The following is a 25,497-nucleotide window of genomic DNA, read 5'->3' as shown; positions in this document are numbered from 1 at the left end:
TAACTGAAATTGTTAAAAGTGAATGTTGATGTGACGTTATATCAACCATCTTTACCAGTTTTAGTCATGCTAAGTTAGTGTAAACTGGCTTTACTCACATACAGCCGAATTGTAAATGTTTATGATTCATATCACAAGTGAAGACCCATCATTATGCACAGCAATCCATAACACCACTGACTCTAAACCTAATAAATGCTCTCATAGCCCTCATTACAGAAACTGCTACAAATGGAAACTGTTTGCCTTACTGCCTTACTTGTTTTGTTAAATTTCATTGCTAAAGTAATAGATTACTCTGTGAATTTTATGTCATCCATAGTTATTACTCTTCTGCTAACAGGGAGTCAGCATTTATGCTGCATTTTATATCTTAACTACTACCAGGTTTTTTAGTTTTATGGCAAAATCTAATATTTGGCTTAAAATTGCAACTCGAGTCAACTTGGTAATAATCTGATTTGAGTGAAGTCCTACGATTACTACTGAAATATTGACGTAGCACAGATAGATGTTTGTTCACAGAAGCCATTATGGCTTCTCCCACGAGGAAAGGCAAAGGTGTAAACAGCGATATTGGTCAATTTCTCGTTAGCTCACCTGTAGTGTTGTGCATGTTCAATTTCAATTTCTGCCACACTGTCATGTCCTACTGAGACCTGCCTTTTGTAACATGTTTTTAATAGTTAATTGTTTCACATTCAGCTAACTAGCAAAAGGTCCCTGGTTCAACTCCAGGAGGCGGCAAGTCCTCTGAGCAGCTAAAAGTAGCTTTTCCTACTAAATTCAGTTATCTGCCTGAAAAATGGCCTTGGTGTTTGAACTTTTCACAGATCTTTAAGTAAGGGTACTAGTCACAATTGAGTGGTGAAATTGGTTACATTTTGATGAACTTCGTGCTTTGCTTGCTCTCTACAGGTGGCCTAGAGTGCTCTGCTTCTGGTTTCCAGCAGCAATGACACAGAGGAGTGGACAGGAGGACCCGGAGCGGTACCTCTTTGTGGACCGCGCTGTGGTATACAACCCGGCAGCACAGGCCGACTGGACTGCCAAAAGGTTGGTATGGATTCCATCAGAACGCCACGGCTTCGAGGCTGCAAGTATTCAACAGGAGCGTGGAGATGAGGTGGTGGTGGAGCTAGCAGAAAACGGGAAGAAGGCGGTGATCAACAAGGATGACATCCAGAAGATGAACCCGCCCAAGTTCACCAAGGTGGAGGATATGGCTGAACTGACCTGCTTGAACGAGGCATCCGTGCTTCACAACCTCAAAGACCGCTACTACTCCGGCCTTATTTATGTAAGTATTTGTATGTTATAAAGAAGTTATATTCATAAGAAATGTCTTCTTCAGCAGTTCAGTTGTCATAATTTGACATGACATGACTTACTTTACTATGACTTGTCAGTATAGGTTTGGTTAGGTTGGTTAATATTACTGTAATGTTAAAAATCCCGCAGAGATAACATTTTAAAACTGCATGTAAGTAGGAGAATAACTATAGTCAATTATTTTTTGTGATTATGATCAGGTGCTTCCCACTTTCTTAGCAAAGAGTCATATCTATTCTGTGTCGCTGACATGTGAGTCTCAGGTGATAGTTTTGCTAGCCAAAACCAGTGGCGTTTAACAGTGAGAGAGAGGGTCAACTGGAATACCTAGTTCCATTCATTTTACAAGGCTTTAAACAGAAATGGTTGATTCCTGGTAAAAACTTTCATGGAGAAACATCACTACCCCCCCCCCCCCCCCCCCCCAAAAAAAAAAAAAAAAGCTTGGTATACAATAACTTTGCTAATTTAATGTCTTAGAAGTTGTTTTACTGGGTTCGTTATATAATAAAAACAAAGATTATTAAACATGTGGTTCATTTTAACCAAAACAAAGATAAACTATACTTCCTCTATTTCACACTTGATTTTCTTAATTCAAGAGTCTAAAAAACACATTTCCTTCAATGGGCAAGCCTTCGTGTCCCATATTATCTGCTGATTTCCCCTGTGATTATTACCCACTTAATGATACGCATTCCTGGAATAGCACAAATGCAGAGGTTGTGGGCCACCTGAGACCCAGGAAGGAGGTACAATTCGGCTGCCATGTTCACACTTGAATGCGTGGTTAGAAATTGGAGGTATTGTACTTAGAGCAGAATGTACGTTTGTGAAGGTTCTCAGTCATCCAGGTCATCGTAGTCAAAGGAGCTTGCAAAGAAAAGCGTCTGGGACTCTCCACCATTTGACCTTAGAACTGAAGAAGCTTCTCGGATGAGAGGTGAAACGTCTTCAAGCAACTTAAAGAAGTCCAGACGCTTTTCTTTGCAAGCTCCTTTGACAGCAGAATGTAAGGCTTGTGCAATTGTGTTTTTTTCTTTTAGTTCATAATATTTTATAATTTACCTTGAAATTATTTGGTTGAAAATTATTTCAGATTGTTTGTCTTGTTTTGAAAAGTGTAAGTGTAGCTGAGACTGCTTTCGGCTCAGCGATTTGTCCCTTGTATTTTTTGGGCTCCGATATGTTGCAGGAGTGACATCACATGGTCATGATCACTTTCTTTCTCTAAATCCGATCTGCTCTGCTACTGAAATTTGGCACCCATTAATTTAATATAAATCTGGAATTGGCAAAGCCAATTTATTTGGTCAGTAGCCCCAAGAGTACAGAGGTCTACCTAGCCCTGCTAAGCAAAAAAAATCAATCAATCAATCAATCAATCAATCAATCAATCAATCAATCGTTAACTGAATTGGATATTTTTCCTTCAGCTATTTTGGTGTATTTTATTAAGTAACTTGTTGGCAATAAAATGCCTTGACATTAGTGTATGCTGGGAAGGATTTAGGATTATAAGTTTTGCCATGTGTTTGGACAGCATCAGACCTTATGAGAAAAATCAAAGGACATTTTCTAATGCAGATCATATGTAATCTCTTTGTAGGTCACTAAAAAAATGAATAATCTGTTCCAGATTTTCACTCTGTATGTGCTGTAAAAAACAACTCAGTGTAAAGTGTGACCTAAAAGGATAAAGTGTAAAAAAAAAAAAAGCCCAAGTGTAAAAATAAATAAATAAAAAAAGCAGAAAACTCCAAATGCTCTTCTAAAAAATGTGTTTGTATATTTTAAAGAAGGCTTATGAGATTCAAAGAAATTACCCAGGCCTCATGTCTTTGCTCAGGGATGATCAGTGCTGAGTCACACTGTATCCAAACTGCCTTAACAGAGCTCTTTCTGTTTACTGATAAGCAACATCTGTGCGTTCAAATAACTGAAATTTCTTTTACTGTGAGAAAAGTGACTTTTAATTAACAGCCAATGTGCGTAAGCTTTTTGCTGTTATTGCTTGTTCTGGAGGCCCATAGAAATGCCTTACTGTTAATCTCTGTGGTACAATTTGTGTTGCTAAGTTATCATTTATTTTTGATTTTTCCACAAGGCCAGTGTTCCCCAGTGTGAAATTAATAAACAAAGGGTTTGAAGAGATTTGAGTTGGATGCATGGGGCATTGTGTTTGTCAGCTGCTTTAGCATTCCTGACTCTGCATGTTTTCCCGTCCTGCTTTTGAGGATTGTATGACCTTTTAAGTCAGGCCAGCATAGCATAGCGCTGACATAAACCTCTTTGCAGAATGTAAATGAGATAATTCTGTGTCAAACATGCTGCCATGGGGCAATGTGGAAAGAGCTCAAGAGTGTGTGGACTGAAGGAAGGTTGCACGCTGGAGATGGCATGCTAACATCACATACGTGTTTCAGTTACTCAAATTCTGATAAACGACCCGCTCTGCCACGTGAACCACAGCCACCGCTCGACCCTAACAGATTCATATTCACATCACTACAGAAGTGTAAACTAATGGTAGCTTTGCCTGGATTCCAATTTTAGCCAGTTGTTTGGGTTTTCTCCGTTAGTTGACCCAGTGCCTTCCATAGGTCTGCATGTGGATGTTTAATGAGATATTTGTGGTTGTTGCCTCTTACCTCCTTAAGACTTATTGTCTTCTGTGTCACAAGGTGACTTCAGCTATTATTCCTCACATTTTTATTTAGGGGGGGGGGGTCTCAGCTATCACTGTTGCTTGAATGTAAGTTAGCCCACAGATTCCTATATTTTAATCAAGCTGCTGAATGAGATTAGGAGCACCTAAAGATTTAGAGCACACTTAAATCTTCTATCCAGACACAAATGGTTATAATTAAAACATGCAAATGCATTTGCTATTTTTTGTGTGAAGTCAGCAAAGACTAGAGCCCAGTTTGCCCCGCTATGTCAGAGTGGAAAGCTGAGACGCCAGAAATCTTCTCCCTTTTTCCCACCAAGTCAGATCCTGTTGCTAAGCACTGCATAGTTCACAGAAATTCATCTGGATGTTTCTGAAGAGCCAGAAAGCCCTTCAGACTGTGTTTAAGCTTTCTCTGTTGGCCAGAGTCTCTCAGGGTACTGGGCACAGTTTATGAACACTACAATCTGAGATGCATTAGTTATGGTTACCCGATTCTATACAGGGTTGTTTAAGTGATTGAATTTTATTTTCATTTGTACTTTTAGCTTCTTTTAGCCCTTCCATAAAAGCCCAGATCCACTCTTAGCTAAGCTGTGGTGGTTTTAGTTTATTTTGATAGTTTATTTATTCAATGAAGTGTTGTTGGTTGTGTAGGCAGCCAACCCTTTTGCCCCTGAGCCCCACTAATCTTGCATATACCCCCTGAGGTCCACCATGAAGGACAGCCAGCTGAGTCATCCCTCTCCCCACTGCCTGTGGACCACGCTGGTCAGGATCACTGATCTGTCTGCTTGGCGCTGTGCCCACTGTAGGGGGTCTGCGAAGTGGATATAATGACTGTTTCCCTCAAATACATCCTGTAAGCTCAAGTTACCTTTTATAGTTGATGGCATTTAGCAAAGTATATAAGTGTTAGGTGGAGGATTGTCAGTGCCAATACTGTATAATAATGTTGGTGTTCAAATACTGCTAATGTTGCCAGAGAAACAAATCTCTCGTTGGCCAGATTGTAGCAGAGTTGTGTCTACAGCATCTGTGCACATAGAGTAGGTGGGGAGGATGGGTTGTTGGCCATCTGGTGATGTTACTCCACCCTCCAGACACATGGGCTTCAGTGATACTGTGTGTAAGTCTCAGGGTTGTTTGCATTTCTGGGCAGGTTTTAGTTTTGACTCTGTTTTAGCAACTTTAGCAACTCCATTACCAGCAGTGTTTGAATTTAGTGTGTGCTAAGTTGTGCCAAGATCTTAGGTTCAGTGGCTATTTGGGCAATATGGATCAGATCTTAAATCATAATAATCTTTGGTATTCATATGCATGGCTTTGGTTTATGAGCATTTCCAGTGTACTGTACAAAATAATACTTTAAAGAAATACACTTGTTTTAACTGATAATGGGCTGTTGAATCAGACTAGGGCTGATTCATTATGGCAAAAATCCTAATCAGAGTCATTCTGGCCAGTGTTGACATCATTATTATCCAACATGATCACTTACAGGCTTACTGTAAATTTATTGAATTTCAAAAATGGTAAAAATGGTAAATGGCCTGCATTTGTATAGCGCTTTTCTAGTCCATAGGACCCCAAAGCGCTTTACACTACATTCAGTCATTCACCCATTCACACACACAATCACACACAAAAACAAGAGGTGGATCTCGATTAACTCGAACTCCAATCTAACTTCAGAAAAAAATTAAGTAAATGTGAACACTGTCGGTTTTGCATTTACATGAATGTGTGGTGTGAAACTCCAGCCGAGGGGAAGGCTTTCTCTCTCTCACTGACTTGCATGTACAGTCCAGTCTGCACCCAAAACATGCTTTGCTTTCATCAGCGTTGTTCCACTTCAACAACTGGGTTAGCGGGGCCACAGGCTGCTGCAGACAACATCATTTAAAGAGTGTGGCTTCTCAGCCCAGCCAAGCGCATACATTAGAAAGGTAAAAGAGACTCAAAGTACAGAGAAAAAGGAGTAAAAGCTTAAAAAGGGTTGTGAGGAGGAGAGAAGAGAATAAAGTGTCAGGCAGGAACAAAGCCGTATTGTTACTATCTTTGCAGCTTAATTTTAGGTTTGATCAGGACTGATAGATAATTAATCTGCTTTCATGTGCTCTTCACTCTGTACCCCACACAGTTTTTAGTTAATGTTCTAGCAGCAGCAGCAGACATGTCAGGGATTAACCCTGCTCTGGCCTGTCTGCATTTTTTAGCTAAAAGGCAGATATTCTGTTGTGGATTAAAATCACCTCCCGCTGCCTCTGATTTTTGTTGTTAGTCAAAGGATTTCTGGGTAAACCTGCCACCAGTTTAATGCAGAGAAAAACATTATTTCTACGTATTAGAAAGAAAACTGGGAAATCTCCAGTTGTATACCGTTTTTAATATATGCACCACAGTGGGACTTTCAGGACATTTTGTATGTTTGTTCTTAAGTAAAATTGATTTTTAGAGGATTTGTAGTATTCACAAATTGTCTGATAGGAAACATTGGACTAGATCAGACTTGTATGTTCCCATTTACAAAAAACCTGCCTGTTAATACAGGGAAACAGTTATTTAAACAATCACATCTTTCTCTGAATAAATTGTGTGTTTTTATCTTTCTGCAAAATAAAAAATCAACATATTGAGCAATGTAGGATTATGTTAGCAAGCATTATGGCTTGACAACCTACTGCTGGTTACATTCCTATTGTAATAAAAAAAATCCCATGCAAGATAGAATTTCAGTTCTATATCTCTATATAGACCCTACAATAATTCAAAGCAGAGAAAATAAACATATCTGAATTCATTCCATGTACTGGTACTGTACAGTACTAATGGAAGTATTGCACATCACAAGAAATAGAAAAAATAGAAGTCTGTTGATCTCTATGTTAAACTGTTAATTCGAACCCTTAGCTCAAAATGAAGCTAACTTTGGTTATGCTCATCACCACAAACAAGAAAAGCACATCGCCTCATGAACAGGTGGAGCTCATGAGCGTAAAGGGAGTGAATTATGAATATGCTGTTCAGACAAACAGATTTTGCCACTCAGACTAAAGAACCAAGTTATTCATTAAAAATACGTAACTTCATTAAGGTTAGGCATTACCGTCTACTAGGTTAGGTTCAGAAAAAGATCATGGTTTGGGTAAATATGCAACTATTTCAATTTAAAGGTCTGTTCTCTTAGTTGGCATAGTGACGTGTTCCTGCTTAAGTGATGCGGACGACACATGTACTGCAGACACAAAATATACTTCCTGTTGAAGCACATTACTTACAAATTTCTCCTTACATCCAAATCCTTGCCCATTTACTGCCCACTGTAATCAATACATTTAAGGTAATATGATATATTAATCATGTCATAAATGTTGCATTAGGGCTGCTGAGGAATTAACACTCGACCATATTTTCTTTTCTTTGTAGACGTACTCTGGTCTCTTCTGCGTGGTCATAAATCCCTACAAAAACCTGCCCATCTACTCCGAAAACATCATTGAGATGTACAGGGGCAAAAAGAGGCACGAAATGCCCCCTCACATATACGCCATCTCAGAGTCTGCATACAGATGCATGCTCCAAGGTAAGTCTTCTTATCTACAATCCACAACCCTTACAGAAAATACCACTTTACTGCACTTTAAAATGTCATTGAATGTCAGAGTGTTACTTCTAAGGATGTCTGTATGGTTGGAGCTTTTTTTTTTCTTTTTTTGTTAGTGCATTGAAAGGTCACATCTCCTCACAATATGTTCAGTGTCAATCTAGAGATGGGATTATCAGTATTATCACTTGTGATTTTTAAACTTTTACCAGCCTTCACAAACACAGGAGCTTTCTATAGCCACAAAATTGCAATTAAGTTTGTATTAAATAAAATCACAACAAACACTAAGCAAAAAGCTTGAGGTTATGTCTTGAGACAAGACAATAACACTACTAGAAAGGTTTCTCCATAAACACATCTATCAGATTGTATTTTTGTCCTTGACATAGTTGACAGTTTAAATCATAGGATCACAGAATCTTGTGAGTGACGGCTGTCCAGGCTCAACGTTGTCTGAGAAGATCCTTGTAGCTGGAAAGCGTCCAGGCTCTATGAGCAGTGACTGACTAGGATCAGACCAGCGAGAACAGAGAGGGTGACCCCATTGTGCTCGACAATAGATCCTTTGTGTGATTGCGAGGGCTGACTGGTGGGGGTGGTGACAGACTGGACAGTCCCGTCGGTCCTTTTAGGCTTTGCTGTGTCTCCATGTTGGTACACAGAAAGCGTCAACAAGCAGCTCTGCCCTCTTTGAATAAAAGAACATGGGAACATCATCATGCTGATGTGATTAGTGACAAAGACATTTTTTCTTTAAACCCCAGATGTTTTTATGTTTTTTTTTTGGGGGGGGGGGTTAAATGACATAAAGGCTATGGGATATTTTCAGTCACTTCGGCAACAATCTGTCATTGAGCCCAGCGAGTTTCTTGTGATTGAAGCCTTTTCTTCACACCCTCTGTTTCCTAAAAACTGTGTTTCTGCTTGAGTGGGCGTGGACGCATGGTGGTATTTCCCCCTAGATTGACTGCTTTTGGAGGGGGGGTGCAGTGGGGGGGAGTAAAGGGGTGTTTATTTCACTGTGGGCTTGCATCTTGGGGGTTACAGCTGTAACATTATCAGCGCAAGAGCCGCTAGTACAGATATTTTGGGCTGACTTTGAGATGGTTGCGGTTGACTCAAGATTTTTCCACATTTATTTTCAGACAGTTTAACATTTGTTGGTTTTTGTTGTATTTAGAGAGCGAGCAGAGAAACTAGTGTGATAGTGAACTGCAGTAAAAACTGTCAATGAAGTGAAACAGGTGCACATAAATTAGATAATTAATATGAAATATATATATTTATTTGTAGAAGGAGAGGGCCCAGTAACACCCTAGGGCAGTGGTTGGGGATGGGTTACAAGACAAGTCAATTAGTAAAGCTTTGATTCTGTCATATTTTTGTGGGTTAAATGAGGCAGTTGCCCCGCTAGCATTCTTGCCTGCTTTTACTGTCTGTGTCTAAAGCTCACAGATGGGGCCTGCAATTTTTAATGCTAGTCCAACCCATTTGTGTTCATATCAGAATAAACAGTTGTGATTGAAAAGGAGGTTTGTAGGTTAAAGATTAGTGAAAGCCAGCTGCTGTTCAACCTTGGCCCTGAGCATTTCGGCAGCCTGGTTAATAAAAGAGAATTTCTAGCTGTATACACTAGATTAGGATGGGTGTTTTTCTTCTTTCTCTCTTCTCCAAGCTGGCAGGAAACTGTAAAGTGGTTTATATTATCAGATTTCCTGGTAGGAGCAGGCAATATGCATGAAATTCCCAACGGGGTGTTTATACTTTTTAAAATCTGAATATAGACATATTGTGAAAAAAATATTGCTGAAAGTCTTCCTTTTTTTTCTTTTTTTTTTCTTTTTTTTAGAAAAAATATTTAATTCATCAAATAGCAGGAATGTCTGTTTTGGTTCTTTCATTGCATGATGCAAAAATCATAATCCAATATTGCTGACATTGAGTACAAAGATCAGATGAGGACATTTAGAGCTTTTTCTCTTGAATTGAATCCCCAGTGGTTAATTAAGTCTGGGCACAATGAGGGAAAATGTTTTCATGTTAGTTGATATCAATATATATAACATAACATGACATGAATCAAGTGACATGCCAGGATCAGTGATCAGTTTTGGCTTAAATATTTTTCCGGTAAATGTGAATGTAAGTTGAATTTGAGAAGTGTACTATAGATTTCTGTATAACATATAACACATATACTTAATGATGATTTGTTAACTGTAAAAACACGTTTTAGACATTAAGTCTGGATTTAAAAATAGATATAAGTAATGAAACTATTCTGTGAAAGGGAACCAGTTTCTCCACTTAACTGTAATTTGTTTGAATAAAAATGTCAGGTGCTGTGGTCGGTCTAGATGCCACCAGTGGGCAAAAATGTCTTTAGAAATACAATCAGAAGAAGAGCTGACAATGTTTCAAATGACTGAAGCTATTTTATGCAGATATGAAAACAGCTGTGTCAAGAAACATATATTAGCAAATTGGTATTAGATGTCACTTCCAGCCTCTGTTATGTCAAATTGATTTATTGAAATTTCACTGATTTACACCCAACCTTTCACTTTTAATAATTATGCTTTGCAGTGGCAGAACAAGAGACAGGTGAGAAATCATTTGTTGGGTGTAATTTATGACCTTTGGAGCAGAGCTTAGTGTCATTAACGACTCACGGTTGTCTGAAGCCTGTCATTGCTCAAATGGGAGTTTAAATGAAGTGTTATCTAACAAAGTCGGTGCGTGCAAGCTGACCTCTGAAACTCACTGCACATCTGTCATTGATTACAGGTCCAGATATTTTACATAACTGTCCTCTTTTTCACTCTTGATGTTGACTCACTGATGTTCGTGAAGCTAATTTTATTATTTATTTATGTATAAATGTGTTGTGAGGAAATATTGGAAAAAAACACATTAAAGAAAGAAAAAGCTGTCTTACATTTCAACAGTCTCCATGCAACAACACCACTCTAAGTGTCCCAGGTGGGGTTACGAAACAGGAGGTCTTTGTTTCAGTGGAAATGAAGAAAGACCCCGTTCTTCAGTCCCTCCCTGGTGTTTAATCAGGGCATTAGGTCAGCTCTAGCTAGATCCATCTTGGCTTATTGAGGTTTTTCCCAAAGCGCAGCTCTTTGTTACTCTTTAACACAGGTCAGTTTTATAAAGAAAATCAGAAGTTTATAGTAAGAAGTGCTTATTATAAACCACAATGTCAAAAATGTGTGATAAAACCAGCTCAGTAAAGTTTATAGTGCCGCAACGTACAGTCTAAATGAATGTAGTTCCACCTGACATTGATCAGATCTGTAGCTGTAATGGCTTTGGTGACTTTGTGATCTGAGGCTTGATGCTGGATTCTTTCAACCTTAAACTCCTTTCTGTACATATCAGTCCATTTAAAGCAAGTGGGAAGTATTTGCTCATTATTTTTAATCAGTGGTCCAAAACATCTACTAAAGATGCTCTTTTTTAAAATCACAAAAATTGCACTTTTATCCCATTTAAAAATGCACAAGCAAATGTGTTTGTGAGCACTGAAACATCTAACTCAGGTTTTATCCTAAAGGGTTTTTTCACAACTGCATCTATAACTATCACTGCTGTTCCGTCGATGGTTGCTCTTAAATGTTCTTGTTCACCCTTTTCAGCAGAAACTAGAAAATCACTTATTGCACTTTGCTAGCTTATTGCTCTTTTGTTGCATAGTTGTAGGTCCACTGTACAATATCATTTTTGGCATTGTCAGCAATGTGAGTTACGTAATTGTCCACTATTATTATGAATCTAGTATAATGAGTTAAAAGAGAACTGATTTGTACTGGCTTTTTCCCCTCCTTTTTTCCATCCTTTAGTATGTCTTATTTTCCCTTTTACTCTCACTGATTTCTTGCTGTTTTCTTTGCTTTCTTTTATTTCTCTTTGGCTGCCACTCTAGCTGTCTCCACTGATTTATTTTGCACCTGATGTGCAGACTACCTGAATGATTTCCATTACTTTAATTTGTACGAATACTTTGAATAAAAATCTAAATCTTCTTGTCAGTTTTTCCCAAACACAGTAAATCTTCCTTTCGGATTTCATTACAAACTTCCCTTTTCAGAAATGCTCCACGAAACCAGACTCTCAAAAACTCATTCGATTTGTTTCCATGCGTAAGTCCTTGGCTGAACCATCAGCCCCAGTTCTGCCCACAACAGAGTCCTTTGCCATAATAGCCCTAAAATGGTTTGAAATGATTGATTGCTTGGATGTTTTGGGTTTAAAAAAAATTACTGTCAGATACCTCTGTGCTAAGGGATACCCTGGTGCCTTTCACCAGTAGTAAATGGTTACCTCATATTTACAGGGTGTACTCATGATGATAGACAACATTTGGTGCAGGGCACTGAAAGCAGGACTCAAACTTTTTAACGGTCTGTAAAAGTCCCTTTGGCGCCTCGTCATAATTATAACTGCTCAGAGGCATTGAACTAATAAACAATGAAAAGCCCCTTCTGTGTTACAAAATAGCTTCCCATGCCAAACGCTGCAGTGTTCTTCAGAATCAGCAATAATTCAGATGTCTATTCTGTAGTTATAGCTCAGATTCATCCCAACACATGGCGCCATCCAAGTCAGTATCATCCAAAAAGCAGATCCTATAGTTTCCACACGGGATGCAACCCAACTACCTGAGTTTAACTGGAAAAGTAAATATGTGATAGTGAATATATAGTCGTCATATTGTTTTGGAAAGGTTTTTCTGTCTGGTACTGATTATTACAGACCTAAACCACTGCATTAAATGATGACAGAAACACTGCATTTCAAGGAGCTGGGTGAATTTGGAGTGGTGGTAGAAAAAAAGGTTAGAGAGGCAGAAATGTGCCTAAAAGGATGGCTGCTTTATCCATTTTCATCCTGCTGGTCTGTGCGTTTAGCAGAAGCAGTTGGATGGAGGTGTTGTAAGGTCAGACCACATATGTTATTATTACAGGTGTTACTCTTCCTGCGGTGTCAATTCTTCATAGACTGCAATTTTTCAAAGTTAGGAATTCACTGGCTGTTAAGTTCCAATACAGTCTTTCATTTTCGATAGGTAATATTTGACTTCTCTTCTGGTCCGTGTCGGTTTGAGCCAGTTGTGAGTGGCATTTTCCTGACCCTTCTGATGGTCTTGAGGTCTGTCGTCTGGTCGTCATGGGCACTGGACAGAGCCTTTTAATTGTTCTAATAACCATTTGAGGTACAACCCGGTACTAGAGAGCAGTGTAGTTCATAGAACTCAGATTTTTAAGGTCATTTTAACGCCTACTATGGAGAAAGCTCTCAGCATAGGAGAACATTTGAATGATGTAGATGGACTGTGATTGGTCCACAGATAAGTGTTGTTGATTGCCCCAGCAGTATTTTTTTTTTTTTTTAAACAAGTGTAAACAACGGTTAAATAGCCATGTAACCTAATATACCTAAACCTAAAATAATGAGAAGTGATCTGACAGTGAGGTTCAGGCTTTGTTTTGCTTAAATGCAGCGAGGAAATACAGTGAGATATTGACTTCAGCCAGTCCTGTGTAACTCACAGTTGGGTTGGAGTCTAAAGAGTTCAGCCTAAAAGACGGACCGAACAAACTGTGATGTCACCCACTGGTTAGTGAAGCCTTGAGATGAGGGTTTGTGCCATCGACATCTTGGTGTTTTATAAATGGATGTGATGAATGAGGAACAGAGGTGACTGAAACCACATGCTCAACTTTCTAGTCACAAGTCACAACCTATCTTCTGTAGCGCTTCACTGTGATGACAACCTGTAATTCGGTAACTCAAATGTATAATTAATGTGTTTAAACCTCGGTTTTCAATATTTACTTATACTGAAGATATAAGGTACATGATAGTCAGAGCTAATTTACTGAAATTTGTTTTTACTGATAGATAATGTCTACTTATCTACTCTGTTAACCTAATATATCATAACATTATAGCTTCCTTTTTCTTCACAGACAGTATAGAGACATTAAGCATGCACTTCCTCCTGCTAATGAGACAGCTTTTAGGTTTGCCTTTATTACCTTGACCATTCAGCTAATGGGTTTCCCTCCTTATACCACTGTGATTTTGTCCCACTGTGACACTTCAGTAATGGCTTGATTCCGTTTGCAGCCCTGGTCTCAGAAGTGAGTTTATTGCCGCTCCTAAATACAGGCATTAGTCCTCGGTGATGGTCGCTGGCCCAGGCCCAGCATGCCACAGCATCACAATGAGCTCACTGTCGGGAGCTAAGATCATCTCTCGTTCTTCCCGTCTCTCACTACAGAGTGAAACGCCACATGCAGAGTTTCTGTTTTGTGTCAGTGCTACAAGACATCGCCAGATTTTTCACTGTCAACAGTTTGTAACGGAATCAATGCCGACCTTTTCAGGCGTCTAATTGTATCATCGTCAGTGTAGTTTATTGTGCTTACGTAATATCTTAAAATCTTTGGATTGAAAACACTCTGGCTTTTCTTTTTTTGTAATCTGATCATTTTCCCCTCCATAATTCTAAATCAAGCATTCAGAATTATTTTCAAACTCCTTTACTTAAGCTAATAATATTATATGTCCTGCGGGAAATCTCCACTGCCTTTCATCAGCATGGAGTCATGTGAAGTTGGCAAGGGCATCAGTAATCATGCGAAACCCACAAAACAGTTCTTATGACCAATAAGTAATGTCACCGAAATAACAGCCGCTGGTAGGGGAGGTCTCATCTGAACAGACACAAGTCCATACCGAGGCCTTCCCAAAGCAGCTGAGAGATGTAAGCACTCCAGGGTGTGCTGGGTCTGCCCTGGGGCCTCTTCATGGGAGGACATGGCTGAAACAACTCAACTGTGGAGCCTTTTGATGTGGAGAAGTAGGGAGTCTAATCTGACTCCCTACTGGATGATTGAACTTATTCTGTCACTAAGGGAGAGCCTAGACACCCTTTGGAAGAAGCTAATTTCTTCTATTTGTATCCATCGTCTTATTGTTTGGTCACTACTCAGGACAAGTGAGAGTAGGGTTCGACCAGTAAATTGAGCTTTCATGCTCAACACTCTTTTTTACCACAACATGCTGATACAATGTCTGCATGACTGCAGATGCAGCACAAATCCATCTGTCAGCCTCATGCTCCACTCTTCCTTCACTTGTAAACAGGATCCAGAGATACTTTATTCTCCACTAGTTGCCATAGAGCAAGAAGCAAGGAACACAATGGACAGGTCAGTAGTGTGTTGTTGGGCTAAAACAAAAAGACAAACCACCATTTACACCTCTGATTAACCTAACCCCACTAATTGTATGTTCTTTGGACTGTGGGGAGAAGCCAGAGTACCTGGAGAGAACCCAGGCAGCTGCAAATTCCACACTGAAAATCTGCTGCCAGATGATGGATTTGAACCCAAAGCCTTCTTGCTGTAAGGCAACAGTGCTAACCGCCATGCCACTGTTATATTTATAAAATTAGATTGCTTACATTTTTGATGTATTTCAGCTCTCCATATGTCTCTGGCAGTAATCAGCAGTTCACAGTCTGAGAAGGTTTGCAGATCACAGCCCAGCTGTTAACTCAATGAATGTAAGCAGGCAGCCTCACGGTGGATCATATCTTTCCTCTGTGTCTGCAGCCAGTCTGATAAAGGAGACACCCCTGCTTTCTGGGGGTGTTCTCTTTGTGTCTAGGTAAGATAGGGATGTGAATGTAAAGAGAGATGTGTGATAAAGGTAGGCACTAACGAGGGATTGTATCATTGCAGTTAACTTGAACACATGAGAGATCCAAAAGGATCAGTGTAGCTTTAGTCCATGTGCACATGGCCTGTTATCCTTGTTGGAGTCTATTACTGCAGGAAGTTTCTGGTCAAAGCCAGGAAACCCAGGTTGTCCTTGATGAGCCATCCAGCTGTGTCCTCAGTCAGATAACCTTCCACCATTGTACCCCAAAGGAACGCAGTCAGCACTTTAGGAAACCTTCACCTCTGGCACAACAGTCCAGCCCAGGACACAACATGGACAAAACGAGTCGGGATATTAACTTTCATGGATAGTGTAAATTAGAGTTCTAGAAGTCTTAAGCCAAAGAAAAGCATCTACAGTTCCATAATTGTGTCCCTGGATTTGGGTATACTTTTCACCTTTTTTATAATTAACTCCCCAGCCCTGGAAGGCTGATGAGGTGTTATCGTCAGCTCACCAAGCGGGCAAGCAGCGTGGACACCCAGTTTGTGAATACGATAGGTCAAGAACAAAGCGAGTTTAAAATTGATACCAAAGGTGCATCTATTAAAAATCTTTTACAAGATTGAGTGTCGGTGGCTTTGACTTTAAGGTCAGACGTCGAGTTTTCTGAACATTTTTTGAATGGCAAACCTTGAACAAAATGATGTAGGAGTTTCAAAATAATAATAATACGTGTATCTGTCTTGTAATCTCGGACAAGACAGATACACAAGGTCAAGGTCAGAGGTCAAGTTTTCTGAAAATCTTGTAAATGCGATAACTTGACAACAAGGCAACGTAGGATTTTGAAATTGATACCATAGATGTATCTACTAGGAGACTAGGGTTAACACTGGCTACCACCATTATTTATTTATGTTAATATTCTCAAAGGTTATGTACAAAATATGCAATAAAGAGCAGAGAGCCATCATATGAACCATGTGTTAATAAATTAGGCCATCATAGTGGACTGTTAAGTAAAAAATGTGCTCATTGTTGTTGCCCTCGTGTATATATGAGAGCAACACATCTCGGTCTTTTGCCATCACAAAGCATTTGTTTCCACCCACAAGGGGAGTGTGGGTGGGAGGACTGTAACATATGACTGCTGTCCTGTACACGGATGTCCACTAAAAGTCATTAGGAGGCAAAGAATTAAAGTGAACAGTCTATCTTTAAAATTTCTAAATGCTTTGTTGGAGCATGGATAGTACATTTAAAAAATGTCAAAAAGTAACACGAATCAGTGTTTTCATCTAGTTTCACAGACAGTGTTGCTAAAATAACAAATTTAGAGAGTGGGATCTATGGTGTAAATTATTCTTAGTGCATGTAGTTTCCATTTTAAAGTCATTACTGCTGATGTGCTTTGTGGTAGGGTGTGGTTTTGGTTGATTGCACAATTTCTACTTGCGTGAGCGGTCTTGCTGGCCTATGTACACAATGGACAAGCTGTAGACACTTGTCTGTGACTAGGTCGATATCCACAGGCATCTCTAAAGTATGCATAAAGATTTCCAGATGGCACGTCAAATTTCTTCAACAGTTGGAAAAGAAGGACAAAGGAAAAAACTTCTAATTTGTCTTTTGCTTTTTAAGGGGTGTAAATTGTTTCTCTTAGCAGCAACTCCTGTCCTTATGAAAATGCTACAAAAAGAACAAAAGGTTATGATTGACGTCACATTTCTCTTTTGCAGTGTTGGATTTTTCCAAACATTGGTATTGGTTTTAGTATTCAATGTATTCATGTACGAGAAATTATACTTTAATATTGTGTTTTCCTGCAATGTGCTTAGAGCAGTCACATTATGCTGCTGAATTATTTCAGAGAAAACCTTTCTTCGGATAAGCCAGGGCCAGTTCATTCAGTTAGCTGTGGTTTAACTAAAAAAAAGATTAGTCTTTCCCTGAGTTATTGATGGCTTTCTTCACCCAGCTCAATCTCCTAATGGATCAGCTGCCAATCATCAGTCAGTGTTAAGTCCTTCATTTAACAAACGTGCAGACTTTGCACTTCAGTCACAGAATTAACGACCTCAGAGATTGGACCCTTTAATGAACAAGTTATTGCTCATCAAGAGATAGAAGAACGTACCTTAGTGAGAATGAAAGAAGATAGAACAGTCTTCTTCAAACTTTCAAACCAATCAGCTGATAATGTTTTTTCTGCGCATGTTTAATAAGGTGAGATGTAGTTTGTGGCCTTATAGTTTGGTACCATGTTGTGATTACATCATTAAAACTTCTGGATTATTCTCTTGTTACATAACTTGGATTAGTCTCATTTTGTTGGGATAAGCATTCCAAGCAAAAATATTCAAAGAGTGCTCCGAAAGCCCAAATGACTGGATAGTTATGTTAGAGTTATGATGTGTGAGCATTATCTGGTGCAGTTATTGGCAATGGCAAACAGTTCGTAGGTGCATTTCAAATATAATAACACATTAAGCACTACCAGGTGCTAGGAGAAAGACCAAGGGAAGACAGTAATGGCCTTGGTGCTGGCCCCAGCATTAGCCTTATGACATATGGGTCATCTGCTTGCCTCAGGGAGCTAAACCAGAATTTCGAAATCAAATTTTTAATTGTAAATTAAAATTAGAGATAGTGTTTGTCAAATTAAATTTGTTCCAATATAATACATCTGTTTGCCAAGGTTAATAAATAATCTTTATCCTGCTATTTTCTTCATTTTTGCATAACAACCTTTGGTGATTGTGATGTCAGTGACGCAGATTTTCTGGGTTTTAGTTTAAGTTATGCAGAAACAACACACCATGTCTGAGTCTAGTGACTCAAATCTAAGCCTTGGACTTTAAGCTAATCAGACAACAGTGTAACTGGAGAGGAGACTGTTTCCCTAAGGAGGCACTGATGGGAGGACAAAGTAGTATTTCCCCATGACATCATTATCATCATTAATTTCTCTTCTTTTGCCTGAAGCTGTCTCACTCAGAGCTCATGAGACGCTATAAACTCGCACAACCCCGAAGGTGTCATTTTATTTTACTGCCACACGACCGCAAAGTACAGACTGACCTCAGCACCATGCAAATTAATGCAAGCACATTAATTGAAGCTTAGGTTTGGACTTTTCAGGTTTTCTTAATGTGATTCAAATCCAGCTGCAAGTTTAGCCACGAAGCACATTCATCTGCAAAATGTCAGTGATCTTATTGGTGTAGATTAGAAATGAGCTGCATCGGTCTGACTTTGTGTAATGGGGCTTTATGCAGTCAGTCCCAACAGGCCCTGCTTTTTCTGGTCACTTTGCTCATAAATAGCACCTTAATTGAGATTTGAGTATAAATATGACAAGTAGTTTTTCTAACCATATACACTATTTCATTATAATATGGTTTGTCTGAACGTCTTTATAACCTGTGGTTACTGGGACACAGTTGAAAAGGAGACATTTAAACTCAGTGAGGGTTGCCTGGTTGAAATGTCAGTTTCAGCTCTTGTGTTAGACTTGTGATTTTTATGATTTTCAGCTGGCACAGTTTTATAAAATAACGCAGTTACAAGTTTGCTGTTGGGTTCACCTGGTAGGTAGTCTGCTTCCAACTCCCTAAAATTTCACATTCATCTATTTTTATTGTTTAAATGTGGTCAACAGACAGTTTGTGAGGACTTTGAATTTTGGAAACTCATGTCTGTCTCAGAGTGAAATATATTGTATATTTAATGATAATAATAATAAATACTATGCAATAAATGATTTCATGATATTTTCATAATATTTTACCTAGCATTCATTTATGTGTCATGTCCCCCTTTTTCCCCCTTTGTCTCCACAGATCGAGAGGACCAGTCCATTCTCTGCACGTGAGTAAACAGACCATTTAAGACCATTTGGCTGGTCTTATTTCAACACGACACATTCTTCTGCAAGGCAAACTGAACCACCTGGACTAAATTAATGTCTCCTTTCCATTAGGAGACATGGAAACTGTCTTGCAGTGTATTTCTCTGTTGCTTCTTTTGCCTGAATTAAATGAAACGGACAATAATGCATTTACTTGCAATTACATGAGTTGAAAAGGGCAGTAAAAGTGAGTGAGTTGCTTCAGGGTCTGGACACTTTTTACGTTTCTCACAAGAAGCAATAGCCTGCTCAGTGTCACTGAGAAGCTTGCTTTAAAAGAAGTGTGGGTCTGAGAAATGCCTGACATTTCTGCTTCACAGTCCTCTGGCGTCATTTCACTGACAAGTGCCTGCTGATGACAGGAATGAAGCCAAAGAAAATGCCAGAGAAGGTATCAAGATATAAGCCACGCAACAAGGGTTTACAAAACTGAACTGAACTAAAAGAACTGTAATTTACAAAGGCTCTCTGCAACCTTAATTCCAATACAGTATCAACAAATTACACACCTCGCATGGTTTGGTGTCATAATTGTTCATTCAGCTGCTGCGCAACTTACTATTTTCTACATTTTGCGTTAGTGAAGAGAGCAATTCTATAAAAGATAAGCCAAGTCTGAAGTTGCCACCCTGTCAATCAGTTCATTTTTTATGTACAATAATTTTACTTTTGCTCTTTACTTTATAAGATAAAGAATCGAAAGTAATGCAGGGAATAACTGTGTGATCCACAGACTATAAACGGGCAACAGTGTGGAGAAAAAAGCTTCCTCTTAACAGAAGGAAACATCTGGCTGTACTGGGATTATGGAGGGCAACCGTCTGCTGCCAAAGAATAACCTGAAACAACGATATAGTCGGTGTTATATCAGCACATTCCTGAAAATAATCATCCATCTAACTGACTCCCCTCAATGAAGTCAAAGACAGTTGATCTACCTCAAGTTTTAATGAAAGGCATTTTGTATATTTGTGCAATTCAACAATGATTTTTATTTTTTGGAGTTTGCTTGGAGACAGACATTAAAATGTGCCGCAAATTGTGGACAGTGGTAAAGGTTTTGACACTTGTATGCATAATAAAAAACATGAAAATCTCATAAGCTACTGTTAGGTCAGCAGTGGGGGTTTTTATTGTGGAGGAGCTGAGAAATATCACACCCAGCGGTCCAAGGCCAACAACAAGCACACTGACGCAATCTCCCCACGATTACTGTCTGTTCACAGCAGAGGTGTGGACTCGAGTCACATGACTTGGACTCGAGTCAGACTCGAGTCATTAATTTTATGACTTTAGACTTGACTTGAAAAAATGTTCTCAGATTTGTGACTTGACTTGGACTTTTACACCAATGACTTGGGACTTGAATTGGACTTGAACCGGTTTACTTGAAAAGACTTGATATTTTACCCCAAATATAAAATTTAACATGCATATTATATAGAGATTGAAAATGTGACGTCATTCACGGGTAGAACCGCAAAGGATTCTGGGAACTCGTGGCAAGCGGTACTAGCGCACGCAGGCTTTCAATTAAAATCAGTTATACAGCAATAAAAAGAAACACAAAAATGTCAAGAAGCTGTTGTATTATTAACTGCAATAGCCAGTCGCATGACAGCCACGGGAAGCCGACGGGTAAAGAGATCAGTTGTTATCGGATTACGTCGTTGAAGAGAAATTGTTCAAGCCATGTTTCCGAAGTAACAAAGATGCGACGGATGGCCTGGATTGCAGCCATTCAAAGATCAAATATAACGTCCCAGAACACTCCAGCTCACAGGTTAGTCTGCTCCAAGCATTTACACGAAGGTCAGTGTTTTTTAGTAGTTAATACGTCATTTTCATAACATAATTAGTGATATAGGTTACAAGCAAGTCTGGCGCTGAACAGAAATGGTCGCGCTATGCTCCTTTATTTATTGTGCATAAATAGTGAATTGTCCTGACACAATATTGCGTTTCGCTTCTGTTATTATGGTACATTGACAAAAACATATACTTTTATTCACAGGATAAAACAGGGTTTTTGTATCACTAATTGCCCAGTACGATTACAGCATACAATATTATTGTCACTGCTACATTTCTGTGATGGGTACCAGAAATTATTTCCACTACTAATTAATTACCGTTGAGCTCAAAGGTCCTATTAATAAACGGTTAAGGAATGTGTATTTATGATGACGATTTGTGAGACTGGTAAACTTATGATAGGTACGATGGTCTTTACTTTCTACACGGTGCATTTCAAGGTCCTGCACCCATCCGTCGGTAAACTGTACCTGGGCTTGTTGCAGTGACCTGAAGTTACTAAACTTCATGAGTGTGTGCACTCACTCCAAGAACCGTATAATTATAAATATGCATATAAATATGCTAAGATGAGATAGCTGACTTCATCTAACTAGCAAATGTTGTCCAGGCTACGTTGGTGATACAGTTTTTTTAATGTGTATGATATTTTTGTCATGCGATTTTAAAGCCGGTCCTACAACCGCATCCAAGAATAACATGCAGCTTATCTCAGAACTGTCGGTGAAAATTATTCTTGGAGCTAAGTTTAATTGAGCTGCATTTTAAAGAGGTGCAATTTCACAATTTGTGTATATTTTCTAAGTTCACTATTTTGTCATGTGTTGAGAAAAACACAGATTTTAAAATTACATGGTCTAATATTTACATTTAGCATAACTGCAACATTATTTTTTCGTTTTGTTTTTTTTAAAGACTCGAAAGGACTTGAAATTCAAAGTTTCAGACTTGTGACTTGACTCGGACTTTTACACCAGTGACTTGAGACTCGACTCTGACTTGCCTGACATTACTTGAGACTTGACTTGAGACTTGAGGATAAAGACTTGAGACTTACTTGAGACTTGCAAAACAATGACTTGGTCCCACCTCTGGTTCACAGTACCTAACAAGACTGACAAGACTTACCCACTGCTCTCTCCCCATCTCCCAGCCACATCGCGCTCGCCATGTCTGAAAGGAAAACTATAGTTTTGTGCATACTTGGTTTTTGCAGATTTGCACTTACTGTAAAACCTCAGGTATGCTCTAAATCTAAACTGCTCCCCAAAGTTTTTGCAGCAGCTTTTTTTCTTTCTTTTTTTCCCCTCGTTCCATGGTAGCTGTGTGATAGAGCAGTGAAAGGCCTGCCAGCAACCACAGCTGCTGAAGTGGACTGATGCTTAAAAACATAGTTTAAAGATAAACAGGAGTACTTATGTAGCAGTGTTTAGTTTAGTCCGAGATTATATTTGTGCTGTTGTAGTGAAAAAGAGTTCTTGTCTAACCTATTAACCACGAACACTCAGCTGTGCACAAAACGGTCTAAAGTGCACAATTTTTATTTTTGTAGCGCTTATCAAAAGTTTTACAAACACACAATATCCAGACAAAACTAATTAAAACAATTTTTAAAAAAAAGAATAGAAACCAAAATTTCAAACTGTTAGCATAAATTCTAAAAGTATTGAGCAATCATCTATTTTCTGCTTCTTATCTGGATTGTGAGAGCAGGAGAGATGCCCAGTCCTCCCTCCCCCAGCCACCTCCTCCAGTTCCTCTGGTGTGTCTCTCCTCCCAGTTAGACATGCCTGACACACCTCACCTAGGAGGCACCCAGAAGGCATCTTAATCAAATACTTGAACCACCTCAAATGGCTCCTTTTGATGTGGAGCACTCTTATCCCCTCCCAACTGACCGAGTTCCTCACCCAATCTCTAAGACAGAGCCCAGACAGGAAGCTCATTTCTTATTCTTTTGGTGATTACCTAGAGCTCCTGGGTATAGATAAGGCCGTGCACATAGATTAAACAGTAAAATGGCATCTTCGCATTAACACTCAGGTCGGCTTTGGCATCACTGCTGTTGCTAACCCAAACTGTTGCTGCTCCAATTATGTGCAAAAAGCAGATGATGTTATGAAAATACAAACAGAATCTGTAGCAGCTCTAGCGGAGTCCAGCACCCAACCCAACAAGTCAGATATATCGCTGGTAATGTGAACCAAGCTCTCGCTATGATTGCAGAAGGGACCGAATGGTTTGAGGGCCTGAAACATGATACCGAAGCGCGCCACACAGACACCCTGAGGAATGTGGTCAAATGCCTTGTCCAGATCCACTGACCCTTAAATACAACAATATTAACAATTCCCATGTCAATTTACATTTCAGTGAGTTCATGGAGAGTTCATGGTAGACTAAGTATTAACCCTCTGAGGTCTAAATCTTCAGTGACCCTGATAAGTGCCCCTAACCCTAACGCTAACCCTATGCAAGTAAAATATGTATTTTAAGTTATTTAAAAAGAAAGAAAGCATGTGGCCTTGACCCGATTTTAGGTAGCAAAAGATCTATAAGAAAGCCTACAATGTAAAAGTACATCTAACAGTTATTTAAAAGAAGAAGCAGACAAAGCAAGCCAGAGTTCAGCTGTCTTGCTTTGTTTGTCCTCACAAAGCAAACATTTGGTTGCCTTTTGTCTTTTATAATCATCAAATGACCGCACCGTGACAGTTTTAGTTTTTCTGGTTACTCTTTTATTTGTATCGTCTTGTTGCTTTGCTTTGCAGAGGTGAGTCGGGAGCCGGTAAGACAGAAAACACAAAAAAGGTCATTCAGTACCTGGCACATGTTGCCTCCTCGCACAAAGGAAGAAAAGATCACAACATTCCCGTGAGTATTAACAAGTCTCACCAATTTTGTAATTCTTCTCATGCTTCTTTTTAGTCCTTAATTAAATGAAATACAACTTTAAATCAGGGGTATCAAACTCATCTCAAAAAGTTATTCTCTTTTTTATTGGGCAAATGACAAACTGAGTTCACATTTTTACACCCAAATTTGAGCCGGCACACTAGACCTCTCTGAGAGCTTGCACAAACAGGTGGATTAACATAACAGATGATTTTGGTTGTTACCAGTAGTGTTCATTTAGAGAAGCTGTGGCATAAACCTTACATCAGTAATTTGTTAACCACTGAAGATTATACAGATGGCAGTTGGAAGGTGCAAAAATTTCACATGTAGTTTTGCAACTTTTTTGCAACTTTTTTGGTTCAAGCAACTTATTAAGATCCAGAAATGCTTTTAGGTTTTGACACATTTTTTCTCCTGGAATCGCAGCAAAAGTCCTTTAGTGCAGTTTTCATATAAAGCCATCTAGTGTGCCGAATGGATCACATTGGTGCATGTTTGAAACCCCTTTTTTAGATTCTGCTCATAAAGTGGATTTTGATTTTTTTTTTTTTTAATTAACCTACAAGGGGGAGGGAGGGGTCATTCCACTGCTATCCTACTAATACAGTGCTAGAAAAATGCTGTGATTGAGGTAAAGATGTTTTTTAAAAAGTGGGGTTGTTGTTGAGGTGCTTGTGATTGTAAAGCTTTTGTGCACACAGTCTAACAGTTTACATTTGTTTATCTGTAACAAACAGCCAGAATCACCCAAACCAGTGAAACTACAGGCAAGTTTTTATGCTTTCTTACACTCCATGTTCACATGCATGCCACACTAACCTTTAAGACAGTATTCACTAATCTAATAAAATATCTGAGTTCATCCAATGGTGTCAGCGATTTTTACTTTTCACACTTATGTAAGCTGCCTGGTGTTAACACTGAAGATATCTTATTTAGCAGATATTTTGTCTCTCTCTGTCAGGCACAAAATGCAGTTGTAAGTAAACTTTAAAAGTGGCATGATCATTCAGACTTCTTTAAATGTGTTTGTTTGTTTTTTTTGTGCTTTGTTTTACTGTGATTGACACTGGTTGAAACATTGTCACGTGTATGTGGTGTTTATTTGTTGTTGTAGCCAAATAATAAGCCTTGAATGTCATCTTGTCATATTTAAACATTGTATTTCAGTTGTATTCATATGTTTACATAGTTAAAAAATATATGTCTGTGTCTGCTTTTTTAAGAAAGAGCTGGAGACCTTCTTCATTTTTAAAGGATGTCACCATAAGAGCTTATGATTAGCACATTTACCAAAATTACTTGATTCTCTGACCTGGTCATCATGACCCAGACAGCCTGCAGATTGTTCATGTCCTCGTGTCTTTTGTGACTTTGTTCCAAAATACCAGACGTTCAGGTCACAGCTGCGTCATTCCATGTAAAATTAACCAGGAAAAATGTTCTCATCTGAGCCGCTCAGAATCAGCTGATTTACTTAGTTATTGTGTGCTGTGTGTGTATTGTGTATTTATCCCAGCACTTTTTAGCTCTCCTAAATTTATGGGTAAAGGAGATGACGTTTTCAGGGCTAAT

At 39.0% G+C, this 25,497-nt stretch overlaps 1 protein-coding gene across 2 annotated transcripts in view; it reads left to right on the top strand.

The window, feature by feature from the left end:
- myh10 (myosin, heavy chain 10, non-muscle) overlaps window positions 1-25,497 on the top strand; it is a 63,132-nt gene that overhangs the window by 5,090 nt on the left and 32,545 nt on the right. The window contains exons 2-7 of one of the 2 annotated variants that reach the window (XM_085410246.1): window positions 919-1,300; window positions 7,433-7,589; window positions 19,142-19,169; window positions 23,796-23,898; window positions 24,660-24,689; window positions 24,887-24,901. In XM_085410246.1, the coding sequence (XP_085266372.1) occupies window positions 956-1,300; window positions 7,433-7,589; window positions 19,142-19,169; window positions 23,796-23,898; window positions 24,660-24,689; window positions 24,887-24,901 (678 nt within the window). In that variant the 5' untranslated portion in view covers window positions 919-955. The remainder of the gene's footprint in view (window positions 1-918; window positions 1,301-7,432; window positions 7,590-19,141; window positions 19,170-23,795; window positions 23,899-24,659; window positions 24,690-24,886; window positions 24,902-25,497) is intronic. The other variant, XM_085410247.1, reaches the window with a different exon arrangement.

The sequence above is a fragment of the Rhamphochromis longiceps genome, linkage group LG6, assembly GCF_057381845.1.
Source record: "Rhamphochromis longiceps isolate RC_006_pf linkage group LG6, R_longiceps_female_GT1.1, whole genome shotgun sequence".
In the NCBI taxonomy this organism is placed as follows: domain Eukaryota; kingdom Metazoa; phylum Chordata; class Actinopteri; order Cichliformes; family Cichlidae; genus Rhamphochromis; species Rhamphochromis longiceps.
This window is presented reverse-complemented; position numbering and strand designations above follow the sequence as displayed.